The 14,354-nt window shown below is 41.5% G+C and overlaps 1 protein-coding gene and 1 pseudogene across 3 annotated transcripts in view; both read right to left on the minus strand.

Moving 5' to 3' along the window:
- The window catches only part of EIF2B3 (eukaryotic translation initiation factor 2B subunit gamma), a 107,552-nt gene that overhangs the window by 20,733 nt on the left and 72,465 nt on the right, over positions 1-14,354 (minus strand). For all 3 annotated transcript variants that reach the window (XM_075997729.1, XM_075997727.1, XM_075997728.1), the window contains 4 exons: positions 6,874-7,001; positions 5,355-5,545; positions 1,457-1,534; positions 756-904 (listed from right to left, as the gene is read on the minus strand). In XM_075997729.1, the coding sequence (XP_075853844.1) occupies positions 756-904; positions 1,457-1,534; positions 5,355-5,545; positions 6,874-7,001 (546 nt within the window). The remainder of the gene's footprint in view (positions 1-755; positions 905-1,456; positions 1,535-5,354; positions 5,546-6,873; positions 7,002-14,354) is intronic.
- LOC105877454 (uncharacterized) lies at positions 7,024-11,140 on the minus strand (annotated as a pseudogene).

Genomic DNA, 14,354 nt, shown 5'->3' on the forward strand with positions numbered 1-14,354 from the left:
GTAAAAAAGAAAAAAAAGAAATAGTTCCCTTAAAAAAATAAAATAAAAAATAAAATAAAATAAAATGAGCAGGATGTGAAAAAAAAAATAAAAGAAAAAGTTCCCTTTATAAAAAGACTGAAAACCATTGATCTGGTGGTATCATTCCTTTTTCCCACCACCTATGCTTGCATTTTATATATGGAAAAACCTGTGGTCCACACAGAGAAGAATCTCATTAAACATTATTCAAGTCTCCTCTCTCCAAGTCCAAATTGTTCATGAACCAAGATTTTAGGATACTATAAAGTATCTCCAATTAGGGAAGATTCTCCACAACTTGTAGAGAAGCTCTTCCTCAAAAGCAGTGTATATCTTATATGTCCACCCCTCCTAGGCCTCTGCCTTCTTCAGGACTGCTCTAGGATACTGAATAAGGGAAGGTGACCCTTAGGAATTGGTGCAGTGTCACTCCAACAATGCCAGTGGCTCACTGCTATGGCCATTCCCATCACATAGGATACTAACACAAGAGAAGGCGGCTTCTCCCATGACCACAATTGTCACAAATATGAGAAGCACACTGGAAATGCTTTGAGAAATCATGTCATTATGCAGGCAAAACCAAGGTCTCAAAGGGCCTTGACACTACTTCTTTCTTCCTTTTCCCTTTCCTCCCCTCCCCAAGGTGAGCTGTTTCCTGGGCTGGACTGGGTCCCAAAGCCTTCTAGGGGTAGCAGGAGCTTTGCCTCAAGTGGGTATAAGGGAAAACATACCCTTCTTCCACGGTGACTGAATTCATGAGAATGCAATTGGTAATAGTCACTCTATCTCTTATGACACAGGATGAACCAATGACTGAATGCTTAATGGATGACTTCTCTCCAACCTGTGTATCTGGCCCGATGAGGCTGTCAACGCCAACCTGTAGAAGGCAAATATAAAACCTTGTTCATCTATCTCAACTGATTGCAAACCTCCCTCCAAATCCCCTGAGCTAGGATCTAATGGGATCTTTCCACAGAGACACTTCCACAAGAAGAACCATTATCAGTATTTCTTAGGGCCACAGGTCACACAACATCTGAGACCAACTCAAACCTATACTGAAGCATAGGTCCTCCTCTGCCAAGAAAACAAATAAAAAACCCAGACACATATACACATGCTCATGCACTTATGTACACAGATATATACAGAAGTACTCTTGAAGAGAGTGCTCAAATCAGGGTAAGAAGAGAAACAGATTGAAACTCCTGTGTGTCTGTGTCCCAACACTATAAATGGGCCCTTCCTTACCAGGTCTGCACTTGCCCAGGTAGTTTTCTTGAGTGAGATTTTATTACCAGAATCCAGCTGGGATTTTCCTGGGGCTAATGAGATTCAGGTCTTGAGGGCCTCAATTCAGCTTCTCAAGGACAAGTCTCAATGTCCCCTGAGAATGTCCCACGCCCGTCCTGCCCATGCTAGCACTTACCAGGTGTTTGCTGACAATCTGGGCTGATGAATGGATCAGTGATTCTTCTGGACAAAGAACAGGCAGCAATTTGGGCACCTTGAGGAAAAGAGTTTTAGTCACCAAAGACCAGAAAAATGCCCCAAACACGTTAGATAGAACCCAAAGACCAATTGGAGATGTGAAGTTCTAAGCCACAGCTTCCTAGCTGTGTAAGGGAAAGCCGGAGGCTGCTGCATTTCCCCTAGGACCAGGATTGTTTATGTAGCAGGTTCTAGATGGCCTTATCTTCAGTCTATTAGCTATAAGCACTCCTCCCTAAAAGTAATGGCACATTCCTTGGCTAGGAGGCAGTGAGATAAACCTTTGAGATACCCATGCAGCACTTCTTAGAAAAGAAGGCCTGATGAGGGCAAGGAACACCAAGGAGTCCTGATCATAGCCATCCTAGGTTCCTACTCATCCCCTGGACCACAGTAGCTATGCATGAAGTGAGGACAGTAGCAATATTAGACAAATTCCATAGTAAGGACAGACCCCCAAGAGTCATTCATGTTATTCACCAGCCAAAAGAAAACAAGATGGGAAGTTCACATTATTCTCTCTAGGATGTGAAAACTGAAAAGGTTAGGGGTATGGGGAGGGGGGCTTTGGCTATCAGCTCATTAGGAAGGCACAAAGAGTATGCGTATCTGTGATTCTCTGGCTCAGGCAGAATGCTGGTCAGAGCCATGTATGGTAGCCACACTACCTGAGGGAAGCCTTGCCAGCACTGGCTACACTGGCATGTGAAGGCTAATCTCCAGCTTCTAGCCTTAGGAGCTAGCCTATCACACTCTGAATCCTTTCAGGCCCATTTGCTGCACAGTTTCTGCTGGTGGTTTAGAGCATAATTCTCCAGTCTCAGGCTATTCGCTATTCATGAAACTGCTTCTAGACCAGTCTGACAGACTTGAGTCATGGGTAAATGTGGGTCTAGCTGTGATTTCTCTTCAGCTCTCTGGCTTGGGATTCCCTTGGATCTATAACTAATCCAGGTTGAGGCTAGCTTGAGCTCTGGGGCTGTGGCTACACACACCATGCAGTGTGGGTCACGAAGATTCTAAAGCCAGGTTTTCTTCAGGGATTCAATCCCAATTTTCTTTTTCTTTTTAAATTTCATTTCTTTTTTTTTATTCTAAGTATTTCCTTCCTTCCTTCCTTCCTTCCTTCCTTCCTTCCTTCCTTCCTTCCTTCCTTCCTTCCTTCCTTCCTTCCTTCCTTCCTTCCTTCCTTCCTTCCTTCCTTCCTTCCTTCCTTCCTTCCTTCCTTCCTTCCTTCCTTCCTTCCTTCCTTCCTTCCTTCCTTCCTTCCTTCCTTCTTTCTTTCTTTCTTTCTTTCTTTCTTTCTTTCTTTTTTTTTTTGAGACAGAGTCTCACTGTGTTGCCCAGGCTAGAGTGCCATGGCATCAACCTAGCTCACAGCAATCTCAAACTCCTGGGCTAAAGCAATCCTTCTGCCTCAGCCTCCTGAGTAGCTGGGACTACAGGCATGCACCACCAGCCCAGCTAATATTTTCTATATATTTTTAGTTGGCCAATTAATTTGTTTCTATTTTTAGTAGAGACGGGGACTCGCTCTTGCTCAGGTTGGTTTCAAACTCCTAACCTTGAGTGATCCTCCCACCCTGGCTTCCCAGAGTGCTAGGATTACAGGCATGAGCCACCACACCTGGCCGATTTCATTTCTAAATATTACGGGGATACAAACACTTTGGTTACATATACTGCCTTTACACTGCTGGAGTAAAAGCTACAAGCATGCCCATCCCTGAGAAAGTGCACACCACATCCATTAGGTGTGAATTTATCCACCCTCTCCTCCCCTCTCCCACTTGCCCAACACCTGATGAAAGTTACTTCCATATATGCACAAAGTGTTGATCAGTTAGTGCCAATTTAATGGGGAGTACATGTGGTGCTTGTTTTTTCATTCTTGGGATACTTTAGTATGAAGCATGGGCTCCAGCTCCACCCAGGATAATACAAGAGGTGAGTAGTACTCCGTGGCATATATAATGCCACATTTTATTAATCCATTCATGTATTGATGGGCACTTGGGTTGTTTCCACATCTTTGCAATTGTGAACTGTGCTGCTATAAACATTCGAGTGCAGATGTCCTTATTATAGAATATCTTTTTTTCCTTTGGGTAAATACCCAGTAGTGGGATTGCTGGATCAAATGGTAGGTCTACTTTTAGTTCTTTGAGGTATCTCCTTATTACCTTCCATAGAGGTTGTACTAATTAGCAGTCCCACTAGCAGTGTATGAGTGCTCTATCTCTCTGCATCCACGCCAGCATTTGTTGTTTTGGCACTTTTTGATAAAAGCCATTCTTACTGGAGTTAAGTGATAGCTCATTGTGGTTTTGATTTGCATTTCCTTGATTATTAGAGATGTTGAGCAATTTTTCTTATGTTTGTTGGCCATTAGTCTGTCTTCTTTTGAAAAGTTTCTGTTTAGGCTGAGCATGGTGGCTCACACCTGTAATCCTAGCACTCTGGGAGGCTGAAGCAGGAGGATCACTTGAGGTCAGGAATTTGAGCCTCAGCAAGAGCAAGACTGTCTCTACTAAAAAAATAGAAAGAAATTAGCGGGGCAACTAAAAATAGAAAAAACTAGCTTGGCACAGTGGCATGCACCTGTAATCCCAGCTACTTGGGAGGCTGAGGCAGGAGGACTGCTTGAGCCCAGGACTTTGAGGTTGCTGTGAGCTAAGCTGACACCATGGCACGCTAGCCTGGGCAACAGAATTAAGAATCTGTCTAAAAAAAAAAAGTTTCTGTTCATGTCCTTTGCTCACTTTTTAGTGGGGTTGTTTGATTTTTTCTTGTTAATTTTCCTGAGTTTTATACATATTCTGCTTATTAGCCCTTTATTGGATGTGTAGCACGCAACTTTTCTCCCATTCTATAGGTTGTCTATTCGCTCTAGTGATAGTTTCTTTGTGCAGAAGCTTTGCAATCCCAATTTTCAACAATATCTTTTATATCACTCTACACCCACTGCCCACCCCAGTCTGTACCTGCAATGACATTTTTCATAGAGTTCTACCAGGAGCAATGTCAACAGCTAATATTTTCATTATTTCATCCATGTTACCATTGAATGCCACCCCAATGCAGTTCTCTCAATTATCTATCATTTTCTGTTCTCATTTAAACCTGTTACTGCTCTACATTTCCTATTCCTACTCTCAACATCCCTCCCTCCTTAAAGCTTCCTCCTGTGCCCACTACACAATAAAGAGCTCCCCTCCACCCTCAACATCTTTACTGTCCCCCTCTCCATCCCCTGCCTTCGCTGAGATCTGGTTGGTCTTTGAGGGTGATTCTTCCCCTTCAATGGAAACTTTTTCCTCTCCATATCTCACAAACAGCAGGGTTAAAGGAGGGGTTGGCACTAATGTTGTTTCCAGACAGTTCTCTCTCATAGACATTCCTTCCTTGAGGCTTTGCCATATGGCCACTCTATATTTCCTCTGTTCCTTCATCTTCTCAGGTAAACCCCTTCTGTATGCCTATGTTTACCTCATCAAAGTATTAATAATGATTATACCATATTTATCTGCTTGTTTATGAAGTAAGTACTACAGACATCCCCATGCTGAACAGAATAGGAGGAAGCTGCCGAACCCAGAGGCCAGAAGTTAGCCTTTCCTTGGAGCCACAGAGGCCCTGCCTCTATACCAGGCTCTCTGCTTCCTGCTTTGCTACACCTGGATACCCCAATGGACTCCTTTGACATGCCAGATCTTGCTCAACCTTGGGAATGGGAGGGATTCTAATGTGTACCAAAGGAAGTACTAAGACAAGTGGCTCAGCCTGTTTCTAGGGCAGAAGCCCTCATGATCCCTCTTCTAAACTCATGCTCTCACCTGTCTGTTTGCTTCCATGTAGAGTCCCAGTGTGCTTACTCGAGAGCAGAGTCCCTCTTTCATGATGTGGACATAGCAGTTCACCTGTGATCTGGACAAGTCTTCCCACCTGTCTCCTCGACAGGCATTCCAGCAGGTATCAAAGGGGGCCAAGGTCAGTGTATTTTCTTCTTTTATAAAACTATAAATATCTTCAGAACAAACACCCAAACCAAGCAAGAAAATGAGAGATAACAGAAGAGATACAGACTCAGTCAAGGTTTTTTCAAAAATTAAAAAAAATTTTTAAGAGACAAGGTCGCACTATGTTGTCTAGGCTGGCCTTGGACTCTCAGATTCAAGTAATCCTCCCACCTCAGCCTGCCAAGTAGCTGAGACTACAGGGGCACATCATTGCATTTGGCTCTCAGTCAAGTTTTAAAAGAAGTTACAGCTCACACTTCTCTCCTGGAACTCACCAATGAAAACAGGGACCCTGGGAAAATCCCACTAAAACCTGAAAGACTAAGTCAAATTAAAAGAGGCAATGTGCTTTCCTGCATATTTGAAATATTGTATGATATAAAAATGCTTAATAAGAGGTCCTAAAAGCAAGTTTGACCAATAATCAAGTACTGATAGGGAAAATAAAATAGATGACCCTTATAAATCATGAAATAACACAATCAAGAGTCCAGGTATTAGTGATGAGCCATGCTGATTTTGAGCTACTAGTCTCTATTACCTTATCAGGTAGCTGTGCTATGATAGAAAGAGCACAGAACTTGGGAGTTGGAATACCTGTGCTCCAGTTTTTCAAGTCTCACAGCAACCCTCTGAGATCTTTTATTTTATGATAAGAAAACTGGGATCACAAAACTAAGTAACCTGACTCATGTCACAGAGCTAGTAAGAGGCAAAGTCAGATTTTAAACCTAGTTCTGTCTAATGCCAGCCAAGGCCTACAACTTTAAGCATTATGCTATATTGTCTCTGCTTATTCATTTGATAAATATTTTTTCAGAATATCTGCTATGAGCCCAGGACTGAGCCAGGGACTAGGGATATGAGAGCAAACAAGACAGATCTCATCTCCAGATCCTGGAATGGAGACAGTCTGATTGGCCTCTAGTCGGACTGTAATTGTACATTCCTTCACCTTCCTTCCCTTGATAGAAGAGGCTGAATTTAATCAAGAATAGGGCTGCCCAGAACCTAGAGAACAGGGGAACTGAGAAGTAGCAGGCAGAGTTTAAAGATAAAATAGTCTAGTGAGGAATATACCCAAACAAGCTATGAACCAGAGGATGGGGCTGGAGGAATAATCACTCTGTCCCTGAAGAGCACAGTGACAGCATCTGCCTGAGCAAGCTTATCCAGACCTCAGGGAGTGGGGCTGGCGAGCCTGTCTTGCCCTATAGGTTAGATAAGAGTCTGCTGCTTTGAGACAGGCATGTGGGGCTGGGCTAAGCTGCCCAACCACTCTCTACAGAGGTGCTGCCACCCCTGCCCCTCTTAATGCACCAACCCAAGCACTTACCTAAGGACTTTGGATCCTTTTTCTTTGGATCCTCCTCTTTTTCTTCTTGTCCTTGTTGTGAGGAAGCTGAGGAAAATTGTTTTCTCACTAGATATGGAATAAGTTCACTCCGGATAGAAGTGATTGACCTAGGAAGAAAGAATGGCCAAATATGAGAAAACTGTCCATAACCTAATGAGATAAAAAACTCGGCCGGGCGCGGTGGCTCACGCCTGTAATCCTAGCTCTCTGGGAGGCTGAGGCGGGCGGATCATTTGAGTTCAGGAGTTTGAAACCAACCTGAGCAAGAGTGAGACCCCGTCTCTACTATAAATAGAAAGAAATGAATTGGCCAACTAATATATCTAGAAAAAATTAGCTGGGCATGGTGGTACATGCCTGTAGTCCCAGCTACTCGGGAGGTTGAGGCAGGAGGATTGCTTGAACCCAGGAGATTAAGGTTGCTATGAGTTAGGCTGACGCCATGGTACTCACTCTAGCCTGGGCAACAAAGCAAGACTCTGTCGCAAAAACAACAACAACAACAACAAAAAAAACTCTGTGCCTCCAAGGAAAACCAAATCCCACCTCCGGACTGACAGAGATCAAACGTGGCATGGATCTGGCAGTTCTGGAGAAGCAGAGGATCTGAGTTCTCTTTATCAGCTTCAGGCTGGGAGTGGGAGAGTTGTGTACTGAATCTGAGAATCTCTCCCGTTGGTCAAAGCAGAAACTAGTCTTTCATAAAGTCCCATCTGTGATGATGTATGTATGTATGTACAAGTTTATATATGTATATATGTATTTTAACACAGTGCCCTGACTTCATTGGCAAAAACCCATGAGAAGGCAGAATGCTTTGGTCTTTTGAAGACAGTTGTTTCAAAACCATTTAAAAATTTTCTCCATAAAGGCTTTGTACATCTTGTTAGAGTAATCCTAAATTTCCTATATTTTTTGTTGATATTATAAATGGTGTCTTAAACTATTATTCTCTTCTTGATGTTGATTTATAAAAATTTAATTTACTCTGTATTTTGATCTTATAGCCAATAGCTTTGCTAAACAATCTTATTAGTTCTCATAATTTATCTGTAGATTCTGATAATCATATCAACTATGAAGATAATAATTTTCTTCTTTTCTAATCTCTTTATCTTTTATTTTCATTTATTTTTCATCATCTTGTCATACTGGGTAAGACCTCCAATATAATGCTGAATAGAAACACTAGTAGCAATCATCCTTATTTGTTCCTGATTTTAAAGGAAATTCGTCTACTGTTTTATCATTTATAATGATGATTGTTGTAGGATTTTCTGTAGATACTCTTATTATGTTGAGGAAGTTTTCTTTTCTTTCTAACTTGCTATGACATTTTTTTTTAAGACTAAATATATTTATTGTACCACCATTTTATATAACAATAAAAGCAATCTAGTGAGAACAGATAAATTTTTTAAACTATAGAATCACTGACAAGGCAACTGGAAATGAGGTTCAAGGTATCCTGCCTGAAAATGCACACCAGGTATATTATCTGATGTAAAATGAACTTAGAATTATAACAAAAAGCACTCATACATTCATCATTTTCACTGGACTGCATTCCTTCATAAGCTCTCTGTAGTGCTCCACATTTAGCATATACAGTTAATTTTACTTTCTATTTAATTTCCTGAAAAATGATGAGGCAGAATATATCAGTAAAATGCTGCCATATATACTGTCTTAAAGTTACTATCCAGTGTAAACTAACACTCATTGAGTCTTATTTCTGGGTAAAGGCTTTGTCATGGTCATCACATTTCTATTACTGATGATCTATGATGAACCTGATAATAAAATCTATCTTCCAACAGAAGGCTTTACTTATTTCTGCATTAGCAGAATTTGTCTCATTATACACTTTGCAGACAGATGAGCTAGAAATTATTGCTCAAGGCATTTTCACATTAAATACATTACAGTTTATCCAATGTGTTTTCATTGACAGAAAATGTGAGGTAAAGGATCACTAAAGGCACTACCATATTTACTGTATTCACCAAGTTTATCATCTGGGCAAATTCTTTCATCTCCTGAGGGCACACAACTGACAATAGGCAGCACAATGATTACATCTCAATCTGCTAGAAACAAACCTGTTTGATAATGTCTGAGAGGCCATAAAAGGCATTTCCAGTCATTGCATTCATAAGCTTTTTGTTTTGCATAAATTCATTTCTAAGTAATAAGCTGTGACTCTCTGTTAGAGGAATTTTCAACTTGACTGATTCTGCCCATTTCTCTTATGTGCTTTTTTCTTATGTTTAACAAGGTTTGATAAGTGGGAAAAGGCTTTCTCACAATTGCTGCATCCATATAGTCTCTCTCCTGTATGAGTTCTTTGATGTACATTGAGTACTGACTTTGTGGTGAAGGCTTTTCCACATGCATTGCACTAATAAGGTTTTTCTCCTATGTGAATTCTCTGATGGGTAATGAGACCATATTTGTGTGAATAGGATTTTCCACACTCAGTACATACAAAGGGAGTCTTTCCTGTATGGCATCGCTCATGTTGTATGAGGCATATTTTCTGGCTGAAGGCTTTACCACATTCATTGCATTCATAGGGTTTCTCTCCTGTGTGAGTTCGCTGATGTATAATTAGGGTGCGCTTTGTGGTAAAGCCTTTTCCACATTCATTGCACATATAAGATTTCTTTCCTGTATGAGTTCGCTGATGTATAACAAGAATGCGCTTCACAGTGAAGCCTTTTCCACATTCACTACATATATAAGACTTTTCCCCTGTATGAGATTGCTGATGTACAATGAGATTGCTCTTCACTGTAAAGCCTTTTCCACATTCACTGCATATATAGGGCTTCTCTCCCGTATGAGTTCGCTGATGAACAAGATAGCGCTTCATGGTGAAGTCTTTTCCACAGTCACTGCATACATAAGGTTTCTCCCCTGTATGAGTTCGCTGATGTACAATAAGATTGCTCTTCACAGTGAAGCCTTTTCCACATTCAGTACATACATAAGGTTTCTCTCCACTATGAGTTCGCTGATGAGCATTAGATAGCGATTCATCGTAAAGCCTTTTCCACATTGACTGCATACATAGGATTTCTCTTCTGTATGGGTTTGCTGATGTGCAATGAGACTGCTCTTCATAGTAGAGCCTTTTCTATATTCATTAGGTATACAGGTTGTGTCTCTTGTATGAGCTTTCAGATGCTTAGTTACGATGACACTTCTAGATGATTTCTCACATTGACCACTTCTAGAATCCTCTCCTGTATGAATGCTCTCTTGGCAAACAAGCTGAGACTTCCTGAGGAGGGTCTGCTCAAATTCAATGGATGCATGGAGTTTCTCAATTTTCTGAGTCCTCTGATGCTTAAAGATGTGGAATTTAGTATCAACAGACTTTTTACTTTCAGGGAATTGAATATTTGCATACATATGTTCATGTTTACCATGTAGAAGGGTTTTCTCACTTCCACTAAACTCAATAGAGTTATTTGTTTCATGTCTTCTTTTCTGGTTGACTAAACTTAAACATTATTTCAAAGTTTGTCTACATAAGTCAAACATATCACGATTTTGCACTAAGGGCAAATGTGTTTTGCTCAGATGAAAAATATTTCTACATGCATTCTGTTCACTGCATTGTCACATGCTCCTCAGAAATCTTTGGTTTGGAGAGTATATTTACTGTCAACTTTTCTGATTCCTGAACTATTCTGGATTTTATCTTCTAATATCCATGGTTCTTCTTGTGGCAACTTGGACAGTGCATCTGGGTTGCTAGCTTGATACCCCAGTGACACCAAATGGTTATAGTTCTCCAACATCACATCCCAGTACAGGTCCTTCTGAGCAGCGTCCAGGAGCTGCCACTCTTCTCAAGTGAACTCCACAGCCACATCCTCTAGTGTCAGAGATTCCTGGGCCTCAGTCATTTTCTTCTGTGTTCAAGAAATAGTAAGCAATATGAACTGTAGTTATTTTGTCTCTTCTGCATCTGCCATGAAATTCTTATAGTCACAAGTCTTAGTATCCAGTTAGAGTCTAGAGTCCTCCCCAGAAATGATATTCAAGGCCAGCAAATTTCTCCTTCCTTCATTCCTTCACTTGATTTATCTTGCTTCTGAGGAGCCATGACCTGTGGGGCCACAGATGACGACCAGACCCACTATCGCAGCAAGCTGAGAGCCAAAGGAAGGGCACAGAGAGCTTGCTATGACATTTTATCAATGAATGAGACTGAATTTTATTTAAAAAAATATATTTTTTTAAGGCCAGGTGTGGTGGCTCATGTCTGTAAACCTAGCACTCTGGGAGGCCGAGGCGGCGGATTGCTCGAAGTCAGGAGTTTGAAACCAGCCTGAGCGAGACCCCGTCTCTACTAAAAATATAAATAAATTAATTGACCAACTAAAAATATATATACAAAAAATTAGCCGGGCATGGTGGCGCATGCTCCTGTAGTCCCAGCTACTCGGGAGGCTGAGGCAGTAGGATCGCATGAGCCCAGGAGACTGAGGTTGCTGTGAGTTAGGCTTATGCCACGGCACTCACTCTAGCCTGGGCAACAAAGTGAAACTCTGTCTCAAAAAATAAAATAAAATAAAATTTTTTTTTTTTTTTTTTGAGACAGAGTCTCGCTTTCTTGCCTAGGCTAGAGTGAGTGCCGTGGCGTCAGCCTAGCTCACAGCAACCTCAAACTCCTGGGCTCAAGCGATCCTCCTGCCTCAGCCTCCCGAGTAGCTGGGACTACAGGCACAAGCCACCATGCCCGGCTGATTTATATATATATATATTAGTTGGCCAATTAATTTCTTTCTATTTTTATGGTAGAGACGGGGTCTCGCTCAGGCTGGTTTTGAACTCCTGACCTTGAGCAATCCGCCCGCCTCGGCCTCCCAGAGTGCTAGGATTACAGGCGTGAGCCACCGCGCCCGGCCTAAAATTTTTTTTTTACATCTATGGAGCTCATCACATTTTTTTCCTTTAATCTATGGTGATGAATTAAATATTTTAAACTTTTCTAATGTTAACAGCTGTGTTTGATAATGATGGTATAGATCATTTCTGCTCTATGCTCCCTCATAGTAGTGGAATTAGGAGTGATTTTCTTCTTCCTGTAAATTATCAAATTTTACAATTTTAGGCCATTCTTAAGTTTCTCTTTTTCTTCTTTCTTTCGTAGCAACTTGCATGGAATTCTTAAGTTTCTTGTCTTGATTTTTTTAGTTTCTGTGGTACAACTTTCCAGGTTTCATTTAGACCCTCTGCAAATTTAAAATCCATTTTAATGATTAAGTGGTTTCCAAGCAAATTTCATCTTCCTACCTACTTAAAAGAGTAGGCTTCCTTACAACAGTTATACTTATATACCAATGGTTATTAGAGAATTCCCACAACAAAGTTCACTTCAATTTACTTTCATGTAATCTTATCAGTCTAGGCCAGTGCTTACAGAAGATCACATCAAAGAGCAATGTGTAGAAGAACTCCCAGAAGGCAAAAAAAATGACTACACTATCTTTACACTACTCAGATACAAGTAATAAGCAACCTTAGCCAAGAGCTTTGGAGCTCTCCTTCATTTGTCCTTCTTGGGTCCCAGGAGGCTTGGTGATTCCTGGTGGATATTGGGTCTAAGTGACCAGGAATCTGTAAAAGGGGAAGAAGGGACTTGATCTTTAGTACGGTGAGTTTTTCTTTCTTTTTTTTTTTTTTTTAATTTTTTTGAGACAGAGTCTCGCTTTGTTGCCCAGGCTAGAGTGAGTGCCGTGGTGTCAGCCTAGTTCACAGCAACCTCAAACTCCTGGGCTCAAGCGATCCTGCTGCCTCAGCCTCCCAAGTAGCTGGGACTACAGGCATGCGTCACCATGCCCGGCTAATTTTTTCTATATATTTTTAGTTGGCCAATTAATTTCTTTCTATTTTTATAGTGGAGACGGGGTCTTGCTCTTGTTCAGGCTGGTTTTGAACTCCTGACCTTGAGCAATCCACCCGCCTTGGCCTCCCAGTGTGCTAGGATTACAGGCATGAGCAACCGCGCCTGGCCAGTACAGTGAGTTTTTGATTTATACTTAGCAAAGGAAATTAAAGCAGAGGGATGAGAGACAAGCACATGTTTTCAGTTTTCTTTCCAACATTGTGACCTTGTTAGAATTTAAGTCACTAATTAACTTATTTAGCATTTACCAAGCATCTATTATATTCCAGTCACTGTGCTAGGCCTTAGAAATATAATATTTCTGATTTCAAGGAATTCATAATCCAGTGAGCAGTAGCCTGGTATGGGTTGAAGTAGAAAGGGAAAGGGGATGAAGCTGATAGGGTGGGCAAGGGAGCCAAATGATGGAAGCTTTCTGTGACGGAAGTCTGGACTGAGATAGTTTTTAAGCAGGAAAGTGACTCAATCAGTTTTACTTCTTAATAGGGTAATTCTAGTAGCAGTGTGAAAGAAGGCCTGGAATAAGAGGACTGAAGAAAGGGAGACCAGTTACAATACTCTGAGAGAAGAGATAATGAGGCCCGAGAAAGGGGTTGAAATATGGGCAGCTCTATAAACCTGACTGCTACTGCACACTTGCCACCACCTCCCCCAAACCCCATTCTAAGAAGCTCTGCATGCTGGCACAGGACCACACAGATGGGATATAGGTAGGAAGGCAAGACAGAGGCAGAGGCCCAGGAGGATAAGGAAAATTATGAACCCTGAAGCTATACAGTTCATGGTTTTTGTCATTTCTAAAGGATCAAGTCAAACATATTTGACAAATTCTGTGTAAGCTGGGAGCTCTTGTATTGAATTTCAATGTGATTTTCTCCTGATCTTTTGGTGGAGATTTAAAAATTTCCATATGAATACAAAGAATGAAACAACACTTACTCTTAGCTCTTTTTCTCCCCTTTTAATGCTCCAAACCTGTTCGGGTAACAAATGTTTCTAAGCCCCCTCCACTGGAAAACAAGTCAGTTCTCTTTGAAGAAGTGACAAAGCAAGGACAGCTGGGGATTTCAGGGTCATGATATTTACATTATGGACCAAACAGATCTGTCACTGCAAAAGGCAAGCAAATAAGTCTTGGCACATGGCCCCATCAGGCAGAGCTGTTCGAGATCAGTGATTTGAAGAGAGTATATGAAGCAGTCCTGCCAGGTCCCGCCCATCTCTGCTGGCGCTCAGCACTAGGTCAATTCCCATAATGCAGCTGGCTTAGCAGCTTAATAGGGGAAACAATTACTCTTCCTGCTTCCTAGTCAAAGTGGTGGCAGCTCAAAGCTGTGCCAAGAAATGATACAAGGCTACTGTGAACCACTGTGAACATCCTGACCTTGGACCTGAGGGCCCCCAGCTGGATACAGTGCCCTGGCCCTGGCCAATCTTACTTTCCATCTTCCCTCTTATACACAGCCTTCCCAGAAACACCTGCCTTATCTCATGAAATTATAAAAACCTCTCAAGAAATCACAAAGGAGGCTGGGCA

Source organism: Microcebus murinus, chromosome 2 (genome assembly GCF_040939455.1).
Source record: "Microcebus murinus isolate Inina chromosome 2, M.murinus_Inina_mat1.0, whole genome shotgun sequence".
Classification (NCBI taxonomy): domain Eukaryota; kingdom Metazoa; phylum Chordata; class Mammalia; order Primates; family Cheirogaleidae; genus Microcebus; species Microcebus murinus.